The 24,030-nt window shown below is 44.4% G+C and overlaps 2 protein-coding genes and 1 pseudogene across 2 annotated transcripts; all 3 read right to left on the bottom strand.

Moving 5' to 3' along the window:
- Positions 1 to 2,906: 2,906 nt before the first annotated feature.
- On the bottom strand, positions 2,907 to 3,822 carry LOC132646537 (putative uncharacterized protein MSANTD5). Its single transcript, XM_060365071.1, has 2 exons — positions 3,471 to 3,822; positions 2,907 to 3,166 (listed from the first exon to the last, which is right to left on the bottom strand). The coding sequence occupies exons 1-2, from the start codon at positions 3,820 to 3,822 to the stop codon at positions 2,907 to 2,909; spliced, it is 612 nt and encodes a 203-aa protein (XP_060221054.1).
- A 7,136-nt stretch (positions 3,823 to 10,958) lies between these two features.
- Positions 10,959 to 11,840, bottom strand: LOC132646536 (putative uncharacterized protein MSANTD5). The gene is made up of 2 exons (XM_060365070.1): positions 11,489 to 11,840; positions 10,959 to 11,185 (listed from the first exon to the last, which is right to left on the bottom strand). The coding sequence occupies exons 1-2, from the start codon at positions 11,838 to 11,840 to the stop codon at positions 10,959 to 10,961; spliced, it is 579 nt and encodes a 192-aa protein (XP_060221053.1).
- A 6,471-nt stretch (positions 11,841 to 18,311) lies between these two features.
- Positions 18,312 to 19,261, bottom strand: LOC132646535 (putative uncharacterized protein MSANTD5; annotated as a pseudogene).
- Between the last annotated feature and the right edge of the window lie 4,769 nt (positions 19,262 to 24,030).

The following is a 24,030-nucleotide window of genomic DNA, read 5'->3' as shown; positions in this document are numbered from 1 at the left end:
AGGAGGGAGGGTGGGATCGGGAGGGGAGGAGGGAGGGGCTTATGGGGGGATACAGAATGAATGAAGTGTAATTGATGAAAAATTAAAAAAAAATGAAACATGCTACAAGATTTTGGGGTTTTGCTCAGAGTTGCCTCTGAATGCCTGAGGGTCTTTGTCTTGCATTCTTCTCACTCCATCCCACTTGGGATTCCATGGTGATGTTTCTCAAATGTTCACCTTGGTTTTCTTGTGTCTGTTGAAAAGTGAATAAAGAAAATATTAAAGCCCTTTTCCTGCTAGAGGAATCTCTGTCTCTTAGGTGTGAGTGGATGCTGGAGCCAGCATCATGAATACAAAGGACTCCTCTCTGTCACCTATGGGGAAACCTTGGTGTAAGCAGGGAAGGCCTCCCATGAATACTGGAGGAGAACCCTGTGGAAATGAATCCTGGAGGCAGGTTCATGATCATGGTAGATAACCAAGTCTTGCCATGTTGTCAAGGCTCTGAACACAGTCCACAACACCTTCCATGAGGCTCTCTGAATGGAAACCAAATGATGTCATGTTCCCATGGAAGGGAGGAGACACATGCCAGAGACACCCCATAGATTGGGCTATATCATTTCTGAGAGGTACTGAAAGACAGACACACCAGACACCCTCAACACATCATGACAGTTGGTGTCCTCTCCTCCCAACAACCATGCTCCACAGACACCACTACAAGTCACCTGCATTACTGCCCAGAGGTCTGATCTGCTCCACAGGGTCTTGGAACTGATACTCAGTGAGTCCTGGTGGCTGAGAGTGTGGAGTGAGGAGGTAGAGCTGAGTTCTCTTCCCTGGGATTCTAGAGACTGAGCAGTGTGTGGAGAACTGGCCCTTTATAAAGCTCTAAGTATGTAGTTGGTGTCCTCTCCTCCCACCTCCAAACACACACACACACACACACAATCACTCACTCACTCACACCACTACAAGTCACCTGCATTACTCTCCAGAGGCCTGATCTGCTCCACAGGGTCTTGGAACTGAGGCTCAGTGAGTCCTGGTGGCTGAGAGTGTGGAGTGAGGAGGTAGAGCTGTGTTCTCTTCCCTGGGATTCTGGAGACTGAGCATTGTGTGGAGAACTGGCCCTTTATAAAGCTCTAAGTGGTCATTAAATCACAACCTGGTTGTGTAGGGTGGATCAGAAGAGGTGAGCCAGCAGCCTTTAATCCCCTCTTAGGAGGCTGAGGCAGGAGGAAGGCCCTGCTTTCTTGACTGTTAAGCCTGTGTAGTTAGACCCAATTGTATAGATCAAAGCAAGTATGTACAGGAAATGACCTCAACTAGTTCAAATTCCCCATTTGAGACAGGGTCTATTGACAGAGGCCTGGCCATCCTGGAACTCAGAATTTCAAAGCGACAGTCTTTGCTGTGGTTCTGGCTCCTGGGATTAAAAATATGGGCTGCCATGGCTGGCCAATTTAAAACTGAACATACTTGTTAGACATCTTTCCTTCTTCTGAACTTTGAAAGACAACCTGAGACTTACAGAATGCTTTTAGTCCAACATTCAGCAATTGTCAATGGTCTCTCAGCTGGGCGTGGTCACCCATACTTTTAATCCCAGCACTCAGAAGGCTGAGTCAGCTGAACCTCTGTGAGTTTGAGTCCAGCCTGGTCTACACATGGAGTCCAGGACAGCAGGGCATCTGGTACACAGTGAAAGCCTGTCTTCACACACACACACAAAAAATAATAATAATAAATAATAAATAAATTAATAAAGAAGAAGGAGAATCTCTAAGCTGGTGCCAACCCATAGTAATTAAAGAAGTCAAGTTCCTTGTACAATATTTAGTCCAGTTTGAACCCCAAAATTGTGAATTCCAAAACCCTGTTTACTGTTTGGTTGAATCATAACACAAACCTTTATTCCAAAAGCTTTTTGTACTCGTAAACAACTGATAATGGTGTGGCTCATCTAGCCCTAGCACACACCTTTCGTCCAAGAGATCTCTGTATATATAATCTAATCAAGTTAGGTTCAAGAGCTCTCTGGCTACTGGATCTAACCCTAAGTCAACGTTCAGAGCAAGACACCTGTTGACAGGATTAGGGTGTAGCAGGGACTTTGAGTCGGGGAGGGAGATATTAAGACAGCTTGGAGAAGAAGGGGCTTTAGATCAACCTCTGACTTTAGCTTAGGCTTCAGCAACTCAGTTCTCTGGATTTGGGGGTTGGATTAGGCTTCAGGTCCTCAACTCCCTGGCTTTGGGTTTTTGGGCTTGGATTTTTGTGGTTTTCTTCCTTGACTATATTTGTACTAGTGAGCCTTTTGAGTTTTTTCCATTCAGACCTGAGCAGAGAAGGAAGGTCAGCTGGGTGGTTTCTCTGTCTCTCTGAGCTACCAAGTTTGCACACCAGCAGCTGACTCCTGAGTCTTTATTGGTAAAAGAGAATGGAGGTATTTTCATAATTATTTATAACAAAGGGAGCCTGGCAATATCTTTAATAAAAGGCACTAAAATAATTTGTGATCATAAGACTCATCCTATGTTTGTTTGTTTGTTTGTTTTTGTTTGTATCATACTCAATAAAACATGGCCTGATTATTTAGGCAGAGGTTGCCCTGGTGGGAGAGAAAGCTCCAGGCCAAAGTTAGACAGAGCCAGACTAGACAGGGCCAGTCCCAGGACAGCAGGAAATAAACCTCTACAAAGTGCTATTGGCTGCCCCTCTTCACTCATGTACCCCACGGAAGTGACCAAGACAAGGCAGTTGAGTTACTGTAGAGACATTTATTTAATTTCACATTTGTTTCTCATATGAGATAGAAGAGGGAAATGGACACAGACACAGGGTTGAACGATTCTGGGTTTTTTTCAGGAAATATAATTTAAAAAACAGCACAGACTTCAGTGAGTGTCTGGGTGCTGTTATTCTGCAGTGGACCAGGGCTGCTGGAAGCTTGAATCTCCTGGCACAGAGGCAGGATGCAGGTGTGGAGCTGAAAGACGGTAGTCGGGGTTCCAGGGCTTCCATCTGGAAAACAAGGAATCCTCCTTGGACATCATAGGCACTGGGTTCCCTTGAAGCTCTGCACGAGGAACAGGGACACCATAGTCCCAAGGCTGGTTCCAGGAAGGATGACAATACATGGAGAGTTGGGGGTCACCAGACCCATCACAAAGAGGACCTGAAAGGAAGACGAATCAGAGCTCCTAAGCAAGGCATACTCACTCTCCCTGAGTCCTGCTATGCAATGGTCTGTCCTGTGTGTCTGGGTCCACCCTGAACATGTCCGATTTCTATTCCCTTGGGTAGACAGTGGAAAGTACACCAAGAGCAAGACAGACCTTGGTTTTTGCTCTCTGCCAAGGAAGCCTGTGAGAATGGGGATTCTCTGCAGGGTGGACTCTGCTCTATGCTCATGGAGGACAGGCCAGCTCAGGCTGCTCTCTCTGGGACTTGAAAGGGGAATGAACACAGAAGAGACTAACCTGGGACAGGGCTTTCCTGAACATGGGGGCCCAGGATTCTGTACAGGGCCTCCCTATAGGGAGAAAACAGGGGCTCCACCCTTGGTCTCTCAGTACAAAGAATCCTGTGCAGATCCTGCAGGCTCAGCAACAAGTAGAAGCAACTCATCCAGCTCTTCTTCAGGCCCCACCGAGAGAGGCGCTGGCACAGAGCCCTGGACTTCTTGTGCACCTTCCTGCCTGGGTGGCCAACTTGCTGTTCAACACCTTCCCACTCCATCAGGAAGATCCTGATCTCAGAGTCTGTCCATGAGCGACTGGAAGGACCTGCAAGGAACACAGGGCTGCGATGAGTGCCTTTGATGCCACCCATTTACACACCTTAACATAGGGATTCTTCCTGCACTCTGATTGCAAAGGCAACTCATTCAGTCACCAAGACATTAGGAACACTGTCGGTATAATGTTCTTTTAAAATGTATAGGCCTTACCCTTGTTAATTCAAACGCTGATTTCCCCACCCCCAACTCTCTGGTTTCAATCCGGATATTGCATTGTGATACTCATTATAAGCATCCTGTCTCAACTCTTGCGTAAACATGACAAAGATAAAGCAACTACATACAATGTTGAGCAGGGAGGAGCCAGAGGACAGAAAAGAGGGGAGGAGACAGAAGGAGGGAAAGGAGTGGGAGGAGAGAGAGGAGGAGAGAAAGGAGAGCAGAGCTGGAGGAGAGATCTTGGAGGAGGTGGAGCATGAACCAAACCTAAAATTACAGAAAGCAAGTATAATGTGGGAAATCTAAATGTTAGGAAACTGAGGGCTTGAAGGTTTGGGAGGGAGTAAATATTGCCCAGCACTGTGTTCTAGGTTAACTAAACACCCAGACTCTGTGTGGTGATTTGGTTATACAATTTAGGATCAAAGGCAGCATTGGCAGAAGATAAACCAATAGTAAATATTAATTACCATTTACAACAAAACACTTGCTTGCTAGCCCAGGATTACCCTCTAACCTGCTCTCAACAGCATTGAGGACACTCATTTGGAACTGCAGGTGTCCTCAGTTGTAGAAAATGTATTGCAGAACAGAAAGGGCTCACACAGGAGTAGTGCTCCCTGGGAATGCTGTCCCTACCTAAATTCTACCAATTTCCCTCCCCTGGTGGCACACACAGCATCTAAGACTTTGGATCTCATGCAAGAAGAACAGAAGTCAGAGACCCCGACCTCAACTCTGTCCCTGTCACACACGGTACAGGTGTTCACATTTGGGACCGTGCCTATGGCAGGATATCTCAAAAAATGAAACATGGTAGAAGATTTTGGGTTTTTGCTCAGAGTTGCCTCTGAATACCTGAGGGTCGTTGTCTTGCATTCTTCTCACTCCATCCCACTTGGGATTCCGTGGTGATGTTTCTCAAATATTCACCTTGGTTTTCTTGTGTCTGTTGAAAAGTGAATAAAGAGAATAGTAAAGCCCTTTACCTGCTTGAGGAATCTCTATCTCTTAGCTGTGACTGGATGCTGGAGCCAGCATCATGAATACAAAGGACTCCTCTCTGTCACCTATGGGGAAACCTTGGTGTAAGCAGGGAAGGCCTCCCATGAATAGTGGAGGAGAACCTTGTGGAAATGAATCCTGGAGTCAGGTTCATGATCACGGTAACTAACCAAGTCTTGCCAAGTTGTACTGGCTCTGAACACAGTCCACAACACCTTCCATGAGGCTTCCTGAATGGAAACCAAATGATGTCATGTTCCCATGGAAGGGAGGAGATACATGCCAGAGACACCCCATAGATTGGGCTATAACATTTCTGAGAGGAACTGAAACAGGCAAACCAGACACCCTCAACACATCATGACAGTTGGTGTCCTCTCCTCCCACCTCCAAACACACACACACACACACACACACACACACACACACACACACTCACTCACACCACTACAAGTCACCTGCATTACTCTCCAGAGGCCTGATCTGCTCCACAGGGTCTTGGAACTGGGGCTCACTGAGTCCTGGTGGCTGAGAGTGTCGAGTGAGGAGGTAGAACTGTGTTCTCTTCCCTGGGATTCTGGAGACTAAACATTGTGTGGAGAACTGGCCCTTTATAAAGCTCTACGTGGTAATTAAATCACAACCTGGTTGTGTAGGGTGGATCAGAAGAGGTGAGCCACCAGCCTTTAATCTGCTCTTAGGAGGCTGAGGCAGGAGGTAGGCCCTGCTTTCTTGAGTGTTAAGCCTGTGTAGTTAGACCCAATTGTATAGATCAAAGCAAGTATGTACAAGAAATGACCTCAACTAGTTCAAATTCCCCTTTTGAGACAGAGTCTATTGACAGAGGCCTGGCCATCCTGGAACTCAGAATTTCAAAGCGACAGGCTTTACTGTGGTTCTGGCTCCTGGGATTAAAGATATGGGCTGCCATGGCTGGCCAATTCAAAACTGAACATACTTGTTAGACATCTTTCCTTCTTCTGAACTTTGAAAGACAACCTGAGATCTAAAGAATGCTTTTAGTCCATTATTCGGTAATTATCGATGGTCTCTCAGCTGGGCATGGTCACCCATGCTTTTAATCTCAGCACTCAGAAGGCTGAGTCAGCTGAACCTCTGTGAGTTTGAGTCCAGCCTGGTCTACACATGGAGTCCAGGACAGCAGGGCATCTGGTATGAAGTGAAAGCATGTCTTCACAAAAAAAATAAATTAATAAAGAAGAAGACTCTCTGAGCTAGTAGCCAACCCATAGAAATTGGGGCAGTTAAGTTTCTTGTACAATATTTAGTCTAGTTTGAACACCAAAATTGCGAATTCCAAAACCCTCTTTACTGTTTGGTTGAATCATAACACACACCTTTAATCCAAAAGATTTTTGTTCTCATAAACAGCTTATAATGGTGTGGCTCCTCTAGCCCTAGCACACACCGTTAATCCAAGAGATCTCTTTATTAGATACGATCTAATCAAGTTAGGTTCAAGAGCTCTCTGGCTACTGGATCTAACCCTAAATCAACTTTCAGAGCAAGACACCTGTTGCCAAGATTAGGGTGTAGGAGGGACTGTGAATTGTGTGTGTGTATGGCTGGGGGATCTTTAAAGACAGCTTGGAGAAGAAGGGGCTTTACCTCAACCTCTGACTTTAGCTTAGGCTTCAGGTCCTCTGTTCCCTGGCTTTGGGGGCTTGGGTTTTTGGGGTTTTCCTCCTTGACTGACTTTGTGCTAGTGAGACTTTTGAGTTGTTTCAATTCAGACCTGTGCATAGAAGGAAGGTCAGCTGGGTGGTTTCTCTGTCTCTCAGAGCTACCAAGTTTGCACCCCAGCAGCTGACTCCTGAGTCTTTATTGGTAAAAGAGAATGGGGGTATTTTCATCATCGTTTATAACAAGAGGAGCCTGGCAATATCTTTACCAAAAGGCACAAAACCAGGGAAACAGTGGAGGAGACAGGTAGTGGCGGGAAAGCATTGTGTGTGTGGAAAAGCAATCCCCAAGGTAATAGATAATGTCAGGGAGCCCCCTTTGACTTGGCATTTCAGCCTGTAGGCGGGATATTGGGCCGGTGGTCTCGTCTTCTGAAACTACTTCAGCTCTGACAATAGGACCGTTCACATCAGGGGCAAAGGGGCAGTCCTCAGAAGTGTCTGGTTAGGTGGTCCATACGAGGAGGCAGTGAGTAATCATGTCAGCTTCCAGGAAGTTCAGATCGCAGCTTGCAGTCTCAACCAGGTGAAAATCTGCTGAGACAAATTTAAAGTAGAAACAGAAATTAAAATTTGTCTAATAAATGGGAAAAGTGAGGAATCCCCAGACCAGGGAAAAAACTCATCTGAGGTCTGTTTGAGCTATCTCAAATTCAGGTCTCATGACTTTTTGATTTCCTGAAACATTTTGTGAGTAACAGGTAAAACTGCCTACAATGGAATGAGCAACAATTAAGTGTATCCATGATCTGAAACTCTAACATTTTAACTGTGGGTACAGCTGTAGGTAATCAGCCACCAATAGAGCTGGGCCACTTTTTGTCAGTTCTTCTTAGCATGTACTTTTAGTCCCCATCTCCATGTTACATTGGAAAGTTAGGCAGAAATACATTAATGGCTTTAGTGCTGAACTCTGGATGCTTGGACCAGCAATTGTGTCAAAGGTAAGTCAGAGTGTAGCTAAGTTTATTGCTGCAGATTGGAGATATAGGCCCCAAAGTTCAGGAGTGATAGAGAAAATAAATAAAACATTAAAAGACACCTTCAGTAAACTGACGTTATAGACTGGCGCTGACTGAGTGATGTTCCTCTCCTTTCCATTTATAGGGTTAGGAATTCCCCTTACCAGCTAGATTTAACTCCCTTTGAGATTATATATGGGATGTCAGCCCCTATAGTACCCAACCTTCAGACTGATGCTACTGCTCAAATTGATACAACAGGTTTTGAAAAATGTTGAAGGCTTCTGTGCAAGCAGACAGCTCTTAGAGGGGAAACAGGAACCTCTCAATAAGAAAGCTGTAAGCCTCTATGGTCATAAATATTGGATTCAATAGGTAACAAGATGTTCCTCCCTTGAAATTACAGCTAAAGGGAATAAAATTAAGATTTATAGTTTTGTTTGTTGGTTTTGTATATATAAGGTAACTATGTTTTATATATATATGAACATATATGTTGATGTCTGATTATGGATTAGTAAATGGATTAAGACTTTACACGATTTCTGTCCTGTCTTAAAAAAAGTTTTATAAAAATCAAAAGGTTTGAAACTATAAAATATTAAAACTGCACCTCCATGTGTTTGCATATAAGAACTTGTATATATATATATATGTCTTGCTAGCCGCCAACATCAAAATAATACACGTGGTATTGATTTTAAAAGTACTGAATGAAATGTTTGCAGTGATAAAAATTTGATTTTGACCTTTAAAATTTTGCTTATATTTTCTGACTTCATTTCTAAAATGGGTAACTTATTTTGATATTGCAACAACAGGTTTAAAAATTATGTTTAAGGCTAAGAAATATTTTGAGGTTTATCAGGCATTTTAGACAATGAACTTGGGCATTCTAACAGGGCACTTGAAACAGTTTCTCAATTCTTTGGGGATGGACAAAAGACTTTGGGATTCATTCTGTAAATTTTACCAAATGAAACCAAGCCATATTAGTTGAGCCAATTAAGAAAATTGAAGTTTTTATTATATATTATGTCAAAATGATAGAATAATGAAAAGGGTTCTGATAAAAATTTTATATGGACTAAAAATCAAGAAAAGGACTGGGTCATTCAAAAGAATGGAGCTGAGATCTGAACTTGCTGGACGCTGACATGATTGCTCACTGCCTCCTCGGATGGATCACCTATCCATAAGTTTCTGAGGAATGCCCCATTGCCCAAACTTTGGCTGGCATTTCAGCCTTCCTAGCCCCTGATGCCAATGGTTCTATTGTCAGCGCTGAAGCAGTTTCAGAAAAGGAGATCCTCGGCCCCAAATCCCACCTAACAGGCTGAAATCCTAGGTCCAAGGGGACTCCCTGACATTAGCTATTATCCTGGGGACCTGCTGAGCTGGAGCAGAAACTAGTACGACAATACTTGATTACAAAGCCAGAATTCTAACAGCTCCAAGGCAGGATCTTTTGCTTTTGGTCATTATTGGATCATGCTTAAAAAGTTGTTAGGATATATTAGGCAAAGACTAGGGACTATACAGTCGATGAGTATAAGAACCCAGTACCAGCAGTTTGAGGCTGACCATGGACTGTAAGAGCCCAAGATTAGCCTCTTTAATAACAAGAAAAAGGGGGAATGAAGAGTTTAAGTTAGCCTGGGTATAACTCCATTTGGAAATAAAGAGTCTTCTTGATTGGGAGTTGAATTCAGGTACCAGGAAATATCAAAGAATGTACACTTGGCCGAAAAGAAGTTTAACTCTCCTAGCAACAGCCTCCAGGGAGTAATACAGAATTAATGCTTTATAGAAAATAGATAATCTCCCTGGCAATAATCCATGAGAATCGGCTGGGAATCCGGTGGGAAAATTCTCCCCAACGTTTCAGATATAGTTTAGAAGAATAGCCATTGTGATGATATGCCTTAGCCATTGTGGTCCTATGCCTTAAGGAACTGTGGTTATGTGCCTCAGAGAAGGTCAAAGCACCCCTCTGACTGTTACTTGATCCTGTACCATCAAGACATGTGCCCCACACTCTGGGCTGTCATGGAAACATGTATTACACTGATTGCTGTCATGGAAACCCCTGCTCACAGACTTTCCCTTCAAAAATCCTGCTCACTCAGAGCTGAGGGTCCCAATTTTCTACTGCTGTGTCAGTGAGACTTTAGTCCTGAGTTTGATTGCTTTTATAAACCAGTCATCTCCTAGTGGTCTCTGAGAGTCCCATGAACCTGGCATTACATCTCCAGATCTAAGTTCCCAGGAGAGCCAGAGCTAAACAGAGGGAAACCTGTCTCCAAAAACAGGGCAAAAAAAAAAAAAAGTTCATCTGAGCACTGTTAACAGCCTGAATGCCTGTGTCCTGAGCCCTTGCCCCTTCCAAAGGAGTACTGAGCTCTTCTTGCAGATGGTGTGATGAAGGTGTTGCCACTGGCTTCTCTCTAATGCATCATGGTCCCCGTTTATAATGAGTAGGGAACTAGAAGCAAATGTCACCCAAGGCAGGGCAGCTAAAGGGCAGAGAACTCAAGCCATGAACCAGAGAAAAACAGCAGAGAACTGGGACATGACAGTGGCTTGGGACCATCAACACTAAACTTTAGTGACACACTTCCTCCAACAGGACCATAGCTCCCAAACCATAACAAAGAGTGCAACCTTCTGTGGACAAAATGGTCAAGGATGTGAGACTATGGGGCACAGTCTGGAAGCACCAGTCTGTTCACTTTCCTTCCTGCCCTCAGAAACAATTTGTGATCTAAGACTCATCCTCTGTTAGTTAGTTAGTTTGTTTGTTTGTTTGTTTGTTTGTTTGTTTGTATCATATTGTATAAAGCATGGCCTTTGTACTTTCTATGGTGGAATGGAAACCTCACACCAGTTTCCATTGCCTTATGGAAAATTTGAGGCTGTGAAACAAAGAAGCAGCATTCTGTGGCAGGAGGAATAGACCGAAAAGAGCATGAGCAGCTGAGTATGGAGCAGATGTTGCCCTGTTGTGAGAGGAATCTCCAGGTCAAAGGTAGATAGACACAGACTTCAGAGAGAAAGTCTCAGGACTCCAGGGAATGAACCCCTACAAAGAACAATTGGCTGCCCCTCTCTACTCATGTACCCCACGGAAGTGACCAAGACAAGGCAGTTGAGTTACGGCAGAGACATTTATTTAATTTCACATTTGTTTCTCATATGAGAGAGAAGAGGGAAATGGACACGGACACTGGGTTGCACGATTCTGGGTTGTTTTTCAGAAAATATAATTTAAAAAACATCACAGACTTCACTGAGTGCCTGGGTGCTGTTATTCTACAGTGGTCCAGGGCTGCTGGAAGCTTAGGTCTTCCGGCACAGAGACAGGATATACTTGTGGAATTGATCCGGGGAGTCAGGGTTCCAGGGATCCCATCTGGAAAACAGGGAATCCTCCTCGGACATCATAGGCACTGGGTTCCCTTGAAGCTCTGCACTAGGAACAGTGACACCATAGTCCCAAGGCTGGTTCCATGGCGTTTGACAGTACGTGGAGTGACGGGGGTCACCAGACCCATCACAAAGAGGACCTGAAGGGAAGAAGAAACAGCTCCTAAGCATGGCATCCTCAATCTCCCTGAGTCCTGCTAAGCAATGGTCTGTCCTGTGTGTCTGGGTCCACCCTGAACATGTCCGATTTCCATTTTCTTGGGCTGACAGTAGAAAGTACACCAACAGACAAGACAGACCTTGGTTTCTGTTCTCTGCCAAGGAAGCCTGTGGGAATGGGGATTCCCTGCAGGGTGGACTCTGCTCTATGCTCATGGAGGACAGGCCAGCTCAGGCTGCTCTCTCTGGGACTTGAAAGGGGAATGAACACAGAAGAGACTAACCTGGGACAGGGCTTTCCTGGACACGGAGGCCCAGGATTCTGTACAGGGCCTCCTTATAAGGAGAAAACAGGGGCTCCACCCTTGGCCTCTCAGTACAAAGAATCCTGTGCAGATCCTGCAGGCTCAGCAGCAAGTAGAAGCAACTTGTCCAGCTCTTCTTCAGGCCCCACTGAGAAAGGCGCTGGCACAGAGCACTGGTCTTCTTGTGCACCATCTTGCCTGGGTGGCCAACTTGCTGTTCAACACCTTCCCACTCCATCAGGAAGACCCTGATTTCAGAGTCTGTCCATGTGCTACTGGAAGGACCTGCAAGGAACACAGGGCTGCTATGAGTGCCTTTGCTGCCACCCATTTACATACCTTAACTTAGGGACGCATCCTGCACTATGAAGGCCAAGCGATCTCATTCAGTCACCAAGACATTAGGAACACTTGCTTGCTAGCGCAGGACTGCCTTCTACCCTGCTCTCAACAGCATTGAGGACACTCATTTGCAACTTCAGGTGTCCTCAGTTGTAGAAAAGGTATTGAAGAACAGAAAGGGCTCACACAGGAGTAGTGCTCCCTGAGGATGCTGTCCCTACCTAAATTCTACCCACTTCCCTCCCCTGGTGGCACACACAGCCTCTAAGACTTTTGATCTCATGCAAGAAGAACAGAAGTCAGAGACCCCCAACCTCCAGTCTGTCCCTGGCACACACGGTACAGGTGTTCACATTTGGGATCTTGCCCACGGCAGGATATCTCAAAAAATGAAACATGGTAGAAGATTTTGGGTTTTTGCTCAGAGTTGCCTCTGAATACCTGAGGGTCTTTGTCTTGCATTCTTCTCACTCCATCCCACTTGGGATTCCGTGGTGATGTTTCTCAAATATTCACCTTGGTTTTCTTGTGTCTGTTGAAAAGTGAATAAAGAGAATAGTAAAGCCCTTTTCCTGCTTGAGGAATCTCTGTCTCTTAGCTGTGAGTGGATGCTGGAGCCAGCATCATGAAGACAAAGGACTCCTCTCTGTCACCTATGGGGAAACCTTGGTGTAAGCAGGGAAGGCCTCCCATGAATACTGGAGGAGAACCCTGTGGAAATGAATCCTGGAGGCAGGTTCATGATCACGGTAGTTAACCTAGTCTTGCCAAGAGTCATGGCTCTGAACACAGTCCACAATACCTTCCATGAGGCTCCCTGAATGGAAACCAAATGATGTCATGTTCCCATGGAAGGGAGGAGATACATGCCAGAGACACCCCATAGATTGGGCTATAATATTTCTGAGAGGAACTGAAACAGGCAAACCAGACACCCTCAACACATCATGACAATTGGTGTCCTCTCCTCCCACCTCCAAACACACACACACACACACACTCACTCACTCACTCACTCACACCACTACAAGTCACCTGCATTACTCTCCAGAGGCCTGATCTACTCCACAGGGTCTTGGAACTGGGACTCTGTGAGTCCTGGTGGCTGAGAGTGTGGAGTGAGGAGGTAGAGCTGTGTTCTCTTCCCTGGGATTCTGGAGACTGAGCATTGTGTGGAGAACTGGCCCTTTATAAAGCTCTACGTGGTAATTGAATCACAACCTGTTTGTGTAGGGCAGATCAGAAGAGGTGAGCCAGCAGCCTTTAATCCCCTCTTAGGAGGCTGAGGCAGGAGGAAGGCCCTGCTTTCTTGAGTGTTAAGGCTGTGTAGTTAGACCCAATTGTATAGAACAAAGCAAGTATGTACAAGAAATGACCTCAACTAGTTCAAATTCCCCTTTTGAGACAGGCTCTATTGACAGAGGCCTGGCCATCCTGGAACTCAGTATTTCAAAGCAACAGTCTTTGCCGTGGTTCTGGCTCCTGGGATTAAAGATATGGGCTGCCATGGCTGGCCAATTTAAAACTGAACATACTTGGTAGACATCTTTCCTTCTTCTGAACTTTGAAAGACAACCTGAGACCTACAGAATGCTTTTAGTCCATTATTCGGCAATTGTCAATGGTCTCTCAGCTGGGCGTGGTCACCCAGGCTTTTAATCCTGGCACTCAGAATGCAAGGCATCTGGTTCGCAGTGAAAGCCTGTTTTCACAAAAAAAAAAATGAATTAATAAAGAAGAAGACTCTCTAAGCTAGTAGCCAACCCATAGAAATTGGGGCAGTTAAGTTTCTTGTACAATATTTAGTCTAGTTTGAACACCAAAATTGTGAATTCCAAAACCCTCTTTACTGTTTGGTTGAATCATAACACACACCTTTAATCCAAAAGCTTTTTGTTCTCGTAAACAGCTTATAATGGTGTGGCTCTTCTAGCCCTAGCACACACCTTTAATCCAAGAGATCTCTTTATTAGATACGATCTAATCAAGTTAGGTTCAAGAGCTCTCTGGCTACTGGATCTAACCCTAAGTCAACTTTCAGAGCAAGACACCTATTGCCAAGATTAGGGTGTAGGAGGGTCTGTGAATTGTGTGTGTGTATGGCTGGGGGATCTTTAAAGACAGCTTGGAGAAGAAGGGGCTTTACCTCAACCTCTGACTTTAGCTTAGGCTTCAGGTCCTCTGTTCCCTGGCTTTGGGGGCTTGGGTTTTTGGGGTTTTCCTCCTTGACTGACTTTGTGCTAGTGAGACTTTTGAGTTGTTTCAATTCAGACCTGTGCATAGAAGGAAGGTCAGCTGGGTGGTTTCTCTGTCTCTCAGAGCTACCAAGTTTGCACCCCAGCAGCTGACTCCTGAGTCTTTATTGGTAAAAGAGAATGGGGGTATTTTCATCATCGTTTATAACAAGAGGAGCCTGGCAATATCTTTACCAAAAGGCACAAAACCAGGGAAACAGTGGAGGAGACAGGTAGTAGCGGGAAAGCATTGTGTGTGTGGAAAAGCAATCCCCAAGGTAATAGATAATGTCAGGGAGCCCCCTTTGACTTGGCATTTCAGCCTGTAGGCGGGATATTGGGCCGGTGGTCTCGTCTTCTGAAACTACCGTTCGCAGCAGGGGCAAAGGGGCAGTCCTCAGAAGTGTCTGGTTAGGTGGTCCATACGAGGAGGCAGTGAGTAATCATGTCAGCTTCCAGGAAGTTCAGATCTCAGCTTGCAGTCTCAACCAGGTGAAAATCTGCTGAGACAAATTTAAAGTAGAAACAGAAATTAAAATTTGTCTAATAAATGGGAAAAGTGAGGAAAACCCAGACCAGGGAAAAAACTCATCTGAGGTCTGTTTGAGCTATCTCAAATTCAGGTCTCATGACTTTTTGATTTCCTGAAACATTTTGTGAGTAACAGGTAAAACTGCCTACAATGGAATGAGCAACAGTTAAGTGTATCCATGATCTGAAACTCTAACATTTTAACTGTGGGTACAGCTGTAGGTAATCAGCCACCAATAGAGCTGGGCCACTTTTTGTCAGTTCTTCTTAGCCTGTATTTTTAGTCCCCATCTCCATGTTACATTGGAAAGTTAGGCAGAAATACATTAATGGCTTTAGTGCTGAACTCTGGATGCTTGGACCAGCAATTGTGTCAAAGGTAAGTCAGAGTGTAGCTAAGTTTATTGCTGCAGATTGGAGATATAGGCCCCAAAGTTCAGGAGCGATAGAGAAAATAAATAAAACATTAAAAGACACCTTCAGTAAACTGACCTTATAGACTGGCGCTGACTGAGTGATGTTCCTCTCCTTTCCATTTATAGGGTTATGAATTCCCCTTACCAGCTAGATTTAACTCCCTTTGAGATTATATATGGGATGTCAGCCCCTATAGTACCCAACCTTCAGACTGATGCTACTGCTCAAATTGATACAACAGGTTTTGAAAAATGTTGAAGGCTTCTGTGCAAGCAGACAGCTCTTAGAGGGAAAACAGCAACCTCTGAATAAGAAAGCTGCAAGCCTCTATGGTCATAAATATTGGATTCAATGGGTAGCAAGATGTTCCTCCCTTGAAATTACAGCTAAAGGGAATAAAATTAAGATTTATAGTTTTGTTTGTTGGTTTTGGATATATAAGGTAACTGTGTTTTATATATATATGAACATATATATTGATGTCTGATTAGGGATTACTAAATGGATTAAGACTTTACACGATTTCTGTCCTGTCTTAAAAAAAAGGTTTATAAAAATCATAAGGTTTGAAACTATAAAATATTAAAACTGCACCTCCATGTGTTTGTATATAAGAACTTGTATATATATATATATATGTCTTGCTAGCCGCCAACATCAAAATAATACACGTGGTATTGATTTTAAAAGTACTGAATGAAATGCTTGCAGTGATAAAAATTTGATTTTGACCTTTAAAATTTTGCTTATATTTTCTGACTTCATTTCTAAAATGGGTAACTTATTTTGATATTGCAACAACAGGTTTAAAAATTATGTTTAAGGCTAAGAAATATTTTGAGGTTTATCAGGCATTTTAGACAATGAACTTGGGCATTCTAACAGGGCACTTGAAACAGTTTCTCAATTCTTTGGGGATGGACAAAAGACTTTGGGATTCATTCTGTTAATTTTACCAAATGAAACCAAGCCATATTAGTTGAGCCAATTAAGAAAATTGAAGTTTTTATAATATATTATATCAAAATGATAGAATAATGAAAAGGGTTCTGATAAAAATTTTATATGGTCTAAAAATCAAGAAAAGGTCTGGCTCATTCAAAAGAATGGAGCTGAGATCTGAACTTGCTGGACGCTGACATGATTGCTCACTGCCTCCTCGGATGGATCACCTATCCATAAGTTTCTGAGGAATGCCCCATTGCCCAAACTTTGGCTGGCATTTCAGCCTTCCTAGCCCCTGATGCCAATGGTTCTATTGTCAGCGCTGAAGCAGTTTCAGAAAAGGAGATCCTCGGCCCCAAATCCCACCTAACAGGCTGAAATCCTAGGTCCAAGGGGACTCCCTGACATTAGCTATTATCTTGGGGACCTGCTGAGCTGGAGCAGAAACTAGTACGACAGTACTTGATTACAAAGCCAGAATTCTAACAGCTCCAAGGCAGGATCTTTTGCTTTTGGTCATTATTGGATCATGCTTAAAAAGTTGTTAGGATATATTAGGCAAAGACTAGGGACTATAGAGTCGATGAGTATCAGAACCCAGTACCAGCAGTTTGAGGCTGACCATGGACTGTAAGAGCCCAAGATTGGCCTCTTTAATAACAAGAAAAGGGGGGAATGAAGAGTTTAAGTTAGCCTGGGTATAACTCCATTTGGAAATAAAGAGCCTTCTTGATTGGGAGTTGAATTCAGGTACCAGGAAATATCTAAGAATGTACACTTGGCAGAAAAGAAGGTTAACTCTCCTAGCAACAGCCTCCAGGGAGTAATACAGAATTAATGCTTTATAGAAAATAGATAATCTCCCTGGCAATAAGCCATGAGAATCGGTTGGGAATCCGGTGGGAAAACTCTCCCCAACGTTTCAGATATAGTTTAGAAGAATAGCCATTGTGATGATATGCCTTAGCCATTGTGGTCCTATGCCTTAAGGAACTGTGGTTATGTGCCTCAGAGAAGGTCACCTCGCCCCTCTAACTCTTACTTGATCCTGTACCATCAAGACATGTGCCCCACACTCTTTGCTGTCGTGGAAACATGTATTACACTGATTGCTGTCATGGAAACCCCTGCTCACAGACCTTCCCTTCAAAAATCCTGCTCACTCAGAGCTCAGGGTCCCACTTTTCTACTGCTGTGTCAGTGAGACTTTAGTCCTGAGTTTGATTGCTTTTATAAACCAGTCGTCTCCCGGTGGTCTCTGCGGGTCCCATGAACCTGGCATTACATCTCCAGATCTAAGTTCCCAGGAGAGCCAGAGCTAAACAGAGGGAAACCTGTCTCCAAAAACAGGGCAAAAAAAAAAAAGTTCATCTGAGCATTGTTAACAGCCTGAATGCCTGTGTCCTGAGCCCTTGCCCCTTCCACAGGACCACTCAGCTCTTCTTACAGATGGTGTGATGAAGGTGTTGCCACTGGCTTCTCTCTAATGCATCATGGTCCCCGTTTATAATGAGTAGGGAACTAGAAGCAAATGTCACCCAAGGCAGGGCAGCTAATGGGGAGATGGAGAACTCAAGCCATGAACCAGAGGAAAACAGCAGAGAACTGGGACATGACAGGTGGCTTGGGACCATCAACACTTAACTTTAGTGACACACTTCACCAACAGGACCATAGCTCCCAAACCATAACAAAGAATGCAACCTTCTGTGGACTAAAAGGTCAAGGATGTGAAACTATGGGTCACAGTCTGGAAGCACCAGTCTGTTCACTTTCCTTCCTGCCATCAGAAACAATTTGTGATCTAAGACTCATCCTCTGTTTGTTTGTTTGTTTATTGTTTGTTTGTTTGTATCATACTGTATAAAGCATGGCCTTTGTACTTTCTATGGTGGAATGGAAACCTCACACCAGTTTCCATTACCTTATGGAAAATTTGAGGCTGTGAAACAAAGAAGAAGCATTCTGTGGCAGGAGGACTAGAATAAAAACAGCATGAGCAGCTGAGTATGGAGCAGATGTTGCCCTGTTGTGAGAGGAATCTCCAGGTCAAAGTTAGATAGAAACAGACTGCAGAGAGCAAGTCTCAGGACTCCTGGGAATGAACCCCTACAAAGAACAATTGACTGCCCCTCTCTACTCACGTACCCCACGGAAGTGACCAAGACAAGGCAGTTGAGTTACTGTAGAGACATTTATTTAATTTCACATTTCTTTCTCATAGGAGATAGGAGAGGGAAATGGACACAGACACAGGGTTGCACGATTCTGGGTTTTTTTCAGGAAATACAATTTAAAAAACAGCACAGACTTCACTGAGTGTCTGGGTGCTGTTATTCTGCAGTGGACCAGGGCTGCTGGAAGCTTGAATCTCCTGGCACAGAGGCAGGATGCAGGTGTGGAGCTGAAAGACGGTAGTCGGGGATCCAGGGCTTCCATCTGGAAAACAGGGAATCCTCCTTGGACATCATAGGCACTGGGTTCCCTTGAAGCTCTGCACGAGGAACAGGGACACCTTAGTCCCAAGGCTGGTTCCAGGAAGGATGACAATACATGGAGAGTTGGGGGTCACCAGACCCATCACAAAGAGGACCTGAAAGGAAGAAGAATCAGAGCTCCTAAGCAAGGCATACTCACTCTCCCTGAGTCCTGCTATGCAATGGTCTGTCCTGTGTGTCTGGGTCCACCCTGAACATCAGAAACAATTTTGTCTTGTTTACGCAAGAACAAGTCCGATTTCTATTCCCTTGGGTAGACAGTGGAAAGTACACCAAGAGCAAGACAGACCTTGGTTTTTGCTCTCTGCCAGAGAAGCCTGTGAGAATGGGGATTCCCTGCAGGGTGGACTCTGCTCTATGCTCATGGAGGACAGGCCAGCTCAGGCTGCTCTCTCTGGGACTTGAAAGGTGAATGAACCCAGAAGAGACTAACCTTGGACAGGGCTTTCCTAAACATGGGGGCCCAGGATTCTGTACAGGGCCTCCCTGTAGGGAGAAAACAGGGGCTGCACCCTTGGTCTCTCAGTACAAAGAATCCTGTGCAGATCCTGCAGGCTCAGCAACAAGTAGAAGCAACTCGTCCAGCTCTTCTTCAGGCCCCACTGAGAGAGGCGCTGGCACAGAGCCCTGGTCTTCTTGTGCACCTTCTTGCCTGGGTGGCCAACTTGCTGTTCAACACCTTCCCACTCCAACAGGAAGATCCTGATCTCATAGTCTGTCCATGAGCTACTGGAAGGACCTGCAAGGAACACAGGGCTGCGATGAGTGCCTTTGCTGCCACCCATTTACACACCTTAACATAGAGATTCTTCCTGCACTGTGATTGCAAAGACAACTCATTCAGTCACCAAGACATTAGGAACACTGTCGGTATAATGTTCTTTTAAAAGGTATAGGCCTTACCCTTCTTAATTTAAACGCTGATTTCCCCACCTCCAACTCTCTGGTTTCAATCCGGATATTGCATTGTGATACTCATTATAAGCATCCTGTCTCAACTCTTGCGTAAACAAGACAAAGATAAAGCAACTACATACAATGTTGAGCAGGGAGGAGCTAGAGGACAGAAAAGAGGGGAGGAGACAGAAGGAGGGAAAGGAGTGGGAGGAGAGAGAGGAGGAGAGAAAGGAGAGCAGAGCTGGAGGAGAGATCTTGGAGGAGGTGGAGCATGAACCAAACCTAAAATTACAGAAAGCAAGTATAATGTGGGAAATCTAAATGTTAGGAAACTGAGGGCTTGAAGGTTTGGAAGGGAGTAAATATTGCCCAGCACTGTGTTCTAGGTTAACTAAAAACCCAGTCTCTGTGTGGTGATTTGGTTATACAGTTTAGGATCAACGGCAGCATTGGCAGAAGATAAACCAATAGTAAATATTAATTACCATTTACAACAGAACACTTGCTTGCTAGCCCGGGATTATCTTCTAACCTGCTCTCAATGGCATTGAGGACACTCATTTGCAACTGCAGGTGTCCTCAGTTGTAGAAAATGTATTACAGAACAGAAAGGGCTCACACAGGAGTAGTGCTCCCTGGGGATGCTGTCCCTACCTAAATTCTACCCACTTCCCTCCCCTGGTGGCACACACAGCCTCTAAGACTTTGGATCTCATGCAAGAAGAACAGAAGTCAGAGACCCCCAACCTCCAGTCTGTCCCTGGCACACACGGTACAGGTGTTCACATTTGGGATCTTGCCTACGGCAGGATATCTCAAAAAATGAAACATGGTAGAAGATTTTGGGTTTTTGCTCAGAGTTGCCTCTGAATACCTGAGGGTCTTTGTCTTGCATTCTTCTCACTCCATCCCACTTGGGATTCCGTGGTGATGTTTCTCAAATATTCACCTTGGTTTTCTTGTGTCTGTTGAAAAGTGAATAAAGAGAATAGTAAAGCCCTTTTCCTGCTTGAGGAATCTCTGTCTCTTAGCTGTGAGTGGATGCTGGAGCCAGCATCATGAAGACAAAGGACTCCTCTCTGTCACCTATGGGGAAACCTTGGTGTAAGCAGGGAAGGCCTCCCATGAATACTGGAGGAGAACCCTGTGGAAATGAATCCTGGAGGCAGGTTCACGATCACGGTAGTTAACCTAGTCTTGCCAAGAGTCATGGCTCTGAACACAGTCCACAACACCTTCCATGAGGCTCCCTGAATGGAAACCAAATGATGTCATGTTCCCATGGAAGGGAGGAGATACATGCCAGAGACACCCCATAGATTGGGCTATAACATTTCTGAGAGGAACTGAAACAGGCAAACCAGACACCCTCAACACATCATGACAGTTGGTGTCCTCTCCTCCCACCTCCAAACACACACACACACACACTCACTCACTCACTCACACCACTACAAGTCACCTGCATTACTCTCCAGAGGCCTGATCTACTCCACAGGGTCTTGGAACTGGGGCTCTGTGAGTCCTGGTGGCTGAGAGTGTGGAGTGAGGAGGTAGAGCTGTGTTCTCTTCCCTGGGATTCTGGAGACTGAGCATTGTGTGGAGAACTGGCCCTTTATAAAGCTCTACGTGGTAATTGAATCACAACCTGTTTGTGTAGGGCGGATCAGAAGAGGTGAGCCAGCAGCCTTTAATCCCCTCTTAGGAGGCTGAGGCAGGAGGAAGGCCCTGCTTTCTTGAGTGTTAAGGCTGTGTAGTTAGACCCAATTGTATAGATCAAAGCAAGTATGTACAAGAAATGACCTCAACTAGTTCAAATTCCCCTTTTGAGACAGGCTCTATTGACAGAGGCCTGGCCATCCTGGAACTCAGTATTTCAAAGCAACAGTCTTTGCCGTGGTTCTGGCTCCTGGGATTAAAGATATGGGCTGCCATGGCTGGCCAATTTAAAACTGAACATACTTGTTAGACATCTTTCCTTCTTCTGAACTTTGAAAGACAACCTGAGACCTACAGAATGCTTTTAGTCCATTATTCGGCAATTGTCAATGGTCTCTCAGCTGGGCGTGGTCACCCATGCTTTCAATCCCGGCACTCAGAAGGCAGGGCATCTGGTTCGCAGTGAAAGCCTGTCTTCACAAAAAAAATGAATTAATAAAGAAGAAGACTCTCTAAGCTAGTAGCCAACCCATAGAAATTGGGGCAGTTAAGTTTCTTGTACAATATTTAGTCTAGTTTGAACACCAAAATTGCGAATTCCAAAACCCTCTTTACTGTTTGGTTGAATCATAACACACACCTTTAATCCAAAAGCTTTTTGTTCTCGTAAACAGCTTATAATGCTGTGGCTCCTCTAGCCCTAGCACACACCTTTAATCCAAGAGATCTCTTTATTAGATACGATCTAATCAAGTTAGGTTCAAGAGCTCTCTGGCTACTGGATCTAACCCTAAGTCAACTTTCAGAGCAAGACACCTGTTGACAAGATTAGGGTGTAGGAGGGACTGTGAATTGTGTCAACAAGACACCTGTTGACAAGATTAGGGTGTAGGAGGGACTTGGAACAGCAATTGTGTCGAAGGTAAGTCAGAGTGTAGCTAAGTTTATTGCTGCAGATTGGAGATATAGGCCCCAAAGTTCAGGAGCGATAGAGAAAATAAATAAAACATTAAAAGACACCTTCAGTAAACTGACCTTATAGACTGGCGCTGACTGAGTGATGTTCCTCTCCTTTCCATTTATAGGGTTAGGAATTCCCCTTACCAGCTAGATTTAACTCCCTTTGAGATTATATATGGGATGTCAGCCCCTATAGTACCCAACCTTCAGACTGATGCTACTGCTCAAATTGATACAACAGGTTTTCAAAAATGTTGAAGGCTTCTATGCAAGCAGACAGCTCTTAGAGGGGAAACAGGAACCTCTCAATAAGAAAGCTGCAAGCCTCTATGGTCATAAATATTGGATTCAATGTGGCTGGGGGATCTTTAAAGACAGCTTGGAGAAGAAGGGGCTTTACCTCAACCTCTGACTTTAGCTTAGGCTTCAGGTCCTCTGTTCCCTGGCTTTGGGGGCTTGGGTTTTTGGGGTTTTCCTCCTTGACTGACTTTGTGCTAGTGAGACTTTTGAGTTGTTTCAATTCAGACCTGTGCATAGAAGGAAGGTCAGCTGGGTGGTTTCTCTGTCTCTCAGAGCTACCAAGTTTGCACCCCAGCAGCTGACTCCTGAGTCTTTATTGGTAAAAGAGAATGGGGGTATTTTCATCATCGTTTATAACAAGAGGAGCCTGGCAATATCTTTACCAAAAGGCACAAAACCAGGGAAACAGTGGAGGAGACAGGTAGTGGCGGGAAAGCATTGTGTGTGTGGAAAAGCAATCCCCAAGGTAATAGATAATGTCAGGGAGCCCCCTTTGACTTGGCATTTCAGCCTGTAGGCGGGATATTGGGCCGGTGGTCTCGTCTTCTGAAACTACCGTTCGCAGCAGGGGCAAAGGGGCAGTCCTCAGAAGTGTCTGGTTAGGTGGTCCATACGAGGAGGCAGTGAGTAATCATGTCAGCTTCCAGGAAGTTCAGATCTCAGCTTGCAGTCTCAACCAGGTGAAAATCTGCTGAGACAAATTTAAAGTAGAAACAGAAATTAAAATTTGTCTAATAAATGGGAAAAGTGAGGAAAACCCAGACCAGGGAAAAAACTCATCTGAGGTCTGTTTGAGCTATCTCAAATTCAGGTCTCATGACTTTTTGATTTCCTGAAACATTTTGTGAGTAACAGGTAAAACTGCCTACAATGGAATGAGCAACAGTTAAGTGTATCCATGATCTGAAACTCTAACATTTTAACTGTGGGTACAGCTGTAGGTAATCAGCCACCAATAGAGCTGGGCCACTTTTTGTCAGTTCTTCTTAGCATGTATTTTTAGTCCCCATCTCCATGTTACATTGGAAAGTTAGGCAGAAATACATTAATGGCTTTAGTGCTGAACTCTGGATGCTTGGACCAGCAATTGTGTCAAAGGTAAGTCAGAGTGTAGCTAAGTTTATTGCTGCAGATTGGAGATATAGGCCCCAAAGTTCAGGAGCGATAGAGAAAATAAATAAAACATAAAAAGACACCTTCAGTAAACTGACCTTATAGACTGGCGCTGACTGAGTGATGTTCCTCTCCTTTCCATTTATAGGGTTAGGAACTCCCCTTACCAGCTAGATTTAACTCCCTTTGAGATTATATATGGGATGTCAGCCCCTATAGTACCCAACCTTCAGACTGATGCTACTGCTCAAATTGATACAACAGGTTTTGAAAAATGTTGAAGGCTTCTGTGCAAGCAGACAGCTCTTAGAGGGAAAACAGCAACCTCTGAATAAGAAAGCTGCAAGCCTCTATGGTCATAAATATTGGATTCAATGGGTAGCAAGATGTTCCTCCCTTGAAATTACAGCTAAAGGGAATAAAATTAAGATTTATAGTTTTGTTTGTTGGTTTTGGATATATAAGGTAACTGTGTTTTATATATATATGAACATATATGTTGATGTCTGATTAGGGATTACTAAATGGATTAAGACTTTACACGATTTCTGTCCTGTCTTAAAAAAAAGGTTTATAAAAATCATAAGGTTTGAAACTATAAAATATTAAAACTGCACCTCCATGT

Source organism: Meriones unguiculatus, chromosome 11, assembly GCF_030254825.1.
Source record: "Meriones unguiculatus strain TT.TT164.6M chromosome 11, Bangor_MerUng_6.1, whole genome shotgun sequence".
Classification (NCBI taxonomy): domain Eukaryota; kingdom Metazoa; phylum Chordata; class Mammalia; order Rodentia; family Muridae; genus Meriones; species Meriones unguiculatus.
The sequence above is the reverse complement of the archived record's forward strand: the minus strand, read 5'-3'. Positions and strand labels throughout refer to the sequence as shown.